This window comes from Solanum dulcamara, chromosome 3 (genome assembly GCF_947179165.1).
Source record: "Solanum dulcamara chromosome 3, daSolDulc1.2, whole genome shotgun sequence".
Lineage (NCBI taxonomy): Eukaryota > Viridiplantae > Streptophyta > Magnoliopsida > Solanales > Solanaceae > Solanum > Solanum dulcamara.
The window spans coordinates 71,487,659-71,493,658 of NC_077239.1; the positions used below are offsets into that span (position 1 = coordinate 71,487,659).

A 6,000-nucleotide genomic window follows, 5' to 3' on the forward strand; every position below is an offset into this window, starting at 1 on the left:
ATTTGAGTAAGTTTTTTGATTATGTGGAGCCTAAAACCTTCAAACAGGCAGCCAAATATGACATATGGATTCAGGCCATGCAATAAGAGATTCAAGCTCTTGAAGACAATCATACTTGGGAAGTAGTTGACTTACCTAAAAGGATGAATACATTTGTCTCTAAATGGGTTTATAAAGTGAAATACAAAGCAAATGGTGAGGTAGAAAGATTCAAGTCTAGGTTGGTAGCCAAGGGTACAGTCAACAAGAAGGTTTAGACTACCATGATACTTTCTCACCTATTGCAAAGATGGTGACAGTGAGATATATGATTGCTTTAGCTATATCCAAAGGTTGAAACTTGTATCAAATGAATGTATATAATGCTTTTCTACAAGGGGAATTAGATGAAGAAGTGTATATGAAAATGCTGATGGTTTTAAGAAGTTCGGAGAGACCAAAGTATGCAAGCTATTCAAGTACTTATATGGTCTTAAACAGGACTACAGACAGTGGAATTTGAAGTTAACTACTGCCTTACTGACAATTGGTTTTAAACGGAGTGCACATGACTATTATTTGTTTACCTTAAAGAGAGGGGAGGATCTAGTGATTATACTAGTCTTTATAGATGATTTGCTTATTACTGGTAATGATGCTACAACGATCAGTGAAGCCAAAGATAGCCTGCACCAACAGCTCAAACTCAAAGATCTAGGTGAACTCAAGTATTTTTTAGGCATTGAAGTTTTGAGATCTTTAAAGGGAGTCATTTTAAACCAAAGGAAATATATTTTAGAACTCATTGCACATACAGGCCTCACTGGTGCTAAGCTTTCCTCCACTTCTCTTGAGACTAACTTGAGACTTACCTCGGTGGAACATGATTTAGCAACTGGAAACACCGAGGATGCTATCCTTTATGACATTACTTCTTATCAAAGATTGGTTGGTAAACTTCTTTATGCTACTATCACAAGACCAGACATTAGTTATGCAGTACAAACTCTTAGTCAGTTTATGCAATCACTAAAAAAATTTCATTGGGAAACAACTACCAGGGTTGTTAGATATCTCAAAAGCGCAGTAGGACAAGGGATTTGGTTGAGAGCTCAGCCTACCACTATGATTACCTGTTGGTGTAACTCTGATTGGGCTACATGTCCTAATACAAGAAGGTCTATTACTGGCTATGTAGTTAAGTTTGGAGAATCTTTGATATCTTGAAAATCTAAGAAACAACACACTATGTTGAGGAGCTCAGCAAAAGCTGAGTATAGAAGCATGGCTTCAGCTATATTTGAGGTCACATGGTTGATTAGTTTATTCAAAGAGCTAAGTGTGCCTCTCCAACTACCTGTTACCATCTTAAGTGACAGCAAGTCAGACATTTAATTGGCTGCAAATCCAGTCTTCCATGAACGAAGCAAACACATTGAAATTGACTATCACTTCATTAGAGATAAGATCAAATCTGGCATGATTGAAACTATTTATGTTCATACTCAACAACAAGTTGCAGACCTATTGACTAAAGGATTGAGTCAAGCTCAACATTTGCATCTTTTGGGCAAGCTTGGTGTGCTCAATATTTTGCACCCTTCAGCTTGAGGGTGTGTATTCCAATATGAAGTAGTTAGTTTGTTAGTTTGTTACAGCAGTTAGTTACAGTGTACTGTTATCATTGAGTTAGTTAGAGTTGTTAGATGTATGAGCTGGCAATGAGCTGTGATAGATAGTTAATTAATTAGGATATTTTGTGCACACTTGGCATTATATTCTAGTTACATAACTATGCTCACATTGTACACATTCATAGATAATGAAAATTCCTTTCTTCCTTTCTTCTTCTCTGCATTCTCTCTCTGTAACTCTTCAATCTTCGATGGATTGTTGAGTTTGTGTGCTCACAATTTGACATGGTATCATTCCGACCCCTTATTATGACAAGGAAAAATGGTTTTTGATATCTCAAAAAATAAGGTTGTCCTTGAAATAGTCTTCCATTTAATTAGCATTTATGGCCTTCATTATAAGAAGTTGATAATTGCAAAACTTTGATATTCCTTCCTTAAATAGCAATGGTTGACTATTTTCTAACGTTACTTTTCTTTTAAACATATCATAGATTTCGCTATTATTCCTATTCATTAGCAATGATTTTTTAAACGAAAAATTAAAGTATTTTTTTAATAAATAATTATTAATTTTAGCCATATTTTTTATTTACTATCATTTATGGCAATACATAGTAATACTATGATAAATCTGCACTATGTATTACAAGTGAATTATGTATGTAATATAAATGTATTATAAGTGTTTTAAAAATATATTATGTTTTCTTAGTAAAAAATCGACACAATGTATTATAATTGTATTAAATTAAGTGATAAATGTATTACCTATCAAAAAAAATTGTATTATAGGTATTTTATAAATTATTTTTTGTAATATGTATTAAATCTATATTATAAGTGTTTAGCGAAAATAAAAATGTTATTGCCATACATAGTAAATATTTTTTAAATATAGTATACCTACGTAAGTTTCCCATTTTTAAATTAGCTATAATACTCTTTTGGCCGTTGAAGCTTTTGACTATTTTATGGTATGAGATTTCATTCATATATACACTAAAAATCCTTGAAAAGTAGAGAAGATACCAAACATACCATAATTTATTCTTCTTTTTCTAGATGAGTTTATCTATCTTTGTGAATTCTGGGTTTGTTTTTGCGCTCCTAGTATGGAATTCATCTAGATTGGGTGAAATATATTCTTAAGAATAGTGTCATCAATAGACATACTTCAAGCTAAAAGAATTTTCGTGATTTTCTAATATTTTCCAACAACCCATAGTTAAAAGAAGATTACTATAACATACACATAGTTGCAAGAAGCTTTTGAAATTTTAAAAATTAGACCCATTGAATATTCATTTTGAATTTTAAACATTGGATCTAGGTGGTCGCTTTCGAACTTCACACTGCTAATATAATTTTGAAAAATAGGCAGCTTTCAAAAACAAGGCCACAAAACTAGTTTTTTTTTTGTGTAAATCTTCCAATTTAATGTTATAAAACAAAAATAAACAACACAATACTTGGGAAAATACAAGCCATGATACAACACAAAAAAGTTGATTTTTACATAACGAAATGATTTTACATCTTTCTTTTCTTTTTGTGTATTTACATTTCGGATTTGGTGATTTGGTCAGTCCAATTGGGTTGGTCAGACTTTATGCTTTGTCTTTTTAATTTTATATGATAAACGAATATTTTTTTATAAAAGTGTAATTACCTAATTTGCATTGGAAAAAAAAATAGCTCAAAACTTACGATACAAATCTTTAATCCAAAACACAATTTGATATACACCAATATACCAAATTTTCATATGTTTTCTTTTATATAAAAATATTTAAAAACTTGATATACAATATTATACACCCAATAGATAATATTATACAAAATTATAAGAGGTATTTAGACATCCATATACAATAATATACAATCCTATACACTATTATATAAATCAAAAATTCGTCAAACTTCGATAATTGATTTCTCTCCAACAACAAGATGGAATCTTCCGGAAATTTGTAAAGGGACTATCATCCCTAATAGGTGACACATCGTGAATCACAACAAAATTTGATTGGACGATATTTGGAAAATTGTTGGGCACTTTGCTTTGGAGATTTTGCAATAACGTCTGTTATTGTGATTTTCAGGAGTTGTAGATGGAATTTTGAGACGATTCTTGTTGCTTTGAATTCATCTGATCAAGATCTATTATTTAGCTTTGAGTGGATTTTTTTAGATGTCGGGAGTTGTGGCCTCATAGAAGCTCATCCTTTAGGCCAATTCAGATAATTAGCATTAAAAATCTTGTCTAAATTATATAAAATAACTTTATAAATTGCACTAAAGTCTAATTATCTCTAAATAGAATCGACCCAATTGGGTCAAATTCACCAAAAACAGGAAGACAAAATTGGTCTTTTATATTTGAAGGTAGGTTAAAAATAATCTTTTAAGTATGTATTTAACAGTTTTGGTCATTTAAATTTGTCAAAAATTAACAAAAATGGTCCCTTATATTTGAGGGTACGTAAGTTAAAAATAATTTCTTAAATATGTACTTAGCAGTTTTGGTCATTTAAGTTACCGAAAGTTATCACTTTTAGTCTTTATCAAAATATTCACAATAATCCAAATCTTCCTAATTGTAGAACTGATGTAATAAAAAATACTGTAATGATTAATCAGAATAAGATATGTAAACCAAATAGTAGTAAATTAAAAGTCCAAACATCACAAATTTCCTTTGATGGCCGGTTACATATTTTTAGTGCATAGCCTTTGTAATACAAAAAATACAGTAGTGCAAGAGGACCTTATAGGCTCCAGGGAAGAAAAAAAAACAATATTCATGATTTGTCAACAAATAAAATTACAAGTGCAATAATCATTAGCATAACAGGGGATGAGAATGAGGAAATATAAGAAGATGCTGAAGTGTTGTTGGGATTTTGAAGCGTCGTCTTTGGAAGTAATGAAGGTTTTGGTGGAGATGCCGCCATCGTCGGTTCATCATCTTCTACTGATGGTGGATCAACTTCTGCTGTTGGTGCTGCTGCTGATGTTTTATCAAATTGTATTTTAATTAATTAGTATCGTATATACATGGAATCTTTTTTTTTCCTTCAAATGTGCACTATTTTTCGTTAGGTCTGCATGAATTTCATCAATTTAATGTAAATATAGTTGGTTAGGATTACCTCGTGGACCACGAGGAGCAAGAGCTGGAGGGAAAGCAACAGCACGATGGTGGCGAGGAGGATGAGCAGGAGCATGATGGTGCTGAGGAGGAGGAGGAGAAGGAGCAGGTGGTGGCACGAACAATGCCGGACCTACCATGTTAAATTAAATAGCAAGTTACTCTTGTTATTTGAAAGAGAAATATCAAGCAACTTGTCCAATGAGTTATACTACTTACGTTCGTCTTAGTTTATATGACATCAATTGACTTGACTTAAAATTTGTGATCTAAAACAAATCTTAAATATTTATATGGCTGTAAAAAATGAAATTTAAAAGTTAAGTTACTTCTGATTATATAAAGGTGATGTACATTCCTTTTAGGACAGTTGTTGCACAAAATAAGATAAAGTTATTGAAATATCAGTGACTGAAAAGGTTTTAATGTACATACCTGGAGATGGAAGAGGAACCCCAGAGGCTGCAAAGGTAAACAAATTAGAGACAATTTGGTCATAATCAAAACATAATATACCAGAAAGTATGAATCCATGAATTAAATTTATCGTACCACTGCACTGGACAGGGACACCAGTATTACAAGCTTGAGGAAGTGAAAGTGCCAACGTACGAATAAATGGTATAGAGACAGGAACATTCCCAGTAACAATAAGACATACACAATCTATGCTATCACTCATTGATGATTTTAGTGAATTGCAACAATCTTCAGTTGGGGATGATCCATTTCCACTGCTTCCAGTAAGGTAATTAAAACAAGGGGTGAAAGTGCTAATTATTGAACTTGTACATGCCGTATTTATTTGACCATTTACAATCTTAAAACCTGAAAAACTTAGTATAAGAGTTAACAAAACAATATCATGTACTGATAAAGAAACCTTAAAATTTTCCATCAGTTTTTTATTTTCAAGATTTTTGAATAATTTTCGAATGTGGATCTGAATGAAAAATTGGTAATGATTTTAATCATTTTATAGTTTACATGGTTTAGAAGACTTCAGTTGGAGGAGTAAAAGGTAGATTTGAAATTTGTGGCTTGGAGTTAAACTGCTTTGACTCATAGTCTAAAGTTGGCTTTACCATTTTTTGATGGTAATAAAAAGATGTGGAGTCCAAGTTAGGTAGGACAGTTATACTGCTTATAGCATCTCCAAATTAAAGTTCAATCTTCCAATCTAGAACCTCATACTGGACTTTTATTTGGTTCATATATTTAATTTGTTGAGAC

The 6,000-nt window shown here is 31.7% G+C and overlaps 1 protein-coding gene across 2 annotated transcripts; it reads right to left on the reverse strand.

The window, feature by feature from the left end:
• Positions 1-4,267: 4,267 nt before the first annotated feature.
• LOC129881739 (non-specific lipid transfer protein GPI-anchored 16-like) lies at positions 4,268-5,698 on the reverse strand. Of its 2 annotated transcripts, none has more exons than XM_055955849.1 (4): positions 5,320-5,698; positions 5,203-5,229; positions 4,769-4,900; positions 4,268-4,623 (listed from the first exon to the last, which is right to left on the reverse strand). In XM_055955849.1, the coding sequence occupies exons 1-4, from the start codon at positions 5,663-5,665 to the stop codon at positions 4,418-4,420; spliced, it is 711 nt and encodes a 236-aa protein (XP_055811824.1). In that variant the 5' UTR covers positions 5,666-5,698; the 3' UTR covers positions 4,268-4,417. The 2 variants fall into 2 exon arrangements, with proteins under 2 accessions (XP_055811824.1, XP_055811823.1); XM_055955848.1 differs by having other exon boundaries at positions 4,268-4,626.
• Positions 5,699-6,000: the final 302 nt, after the last annotated feature.

What these genes read in the sequence shown, in the direction of transcription:
- LOC129881739 (XM_055955848.1), bottom strand. Translation starts at nt 5,665, where the DNA reads ATGGAAAATTTTAAGGTTTCTTTATCAGTACATGATATTGTTTTGTTA. An exon ending in TGTCCCTGTCCAGTGCAGTG is followed by an intron (nt 5,230 to 5,319) that starts GTACGATAAATT and finishes TTACCTTTGCAG; the next exon opens with CCTCTGGGGTTCCTCTTCCA. An exon ending in GGTTCCTCTTCCATCTCCAG is followed by an intron (nt 4,901 to 5,202) that starts GTATGTACATTA and finishes TTAACATGGTAG; the next exon opens with GTCCGGCATTGTTCGTGCCA.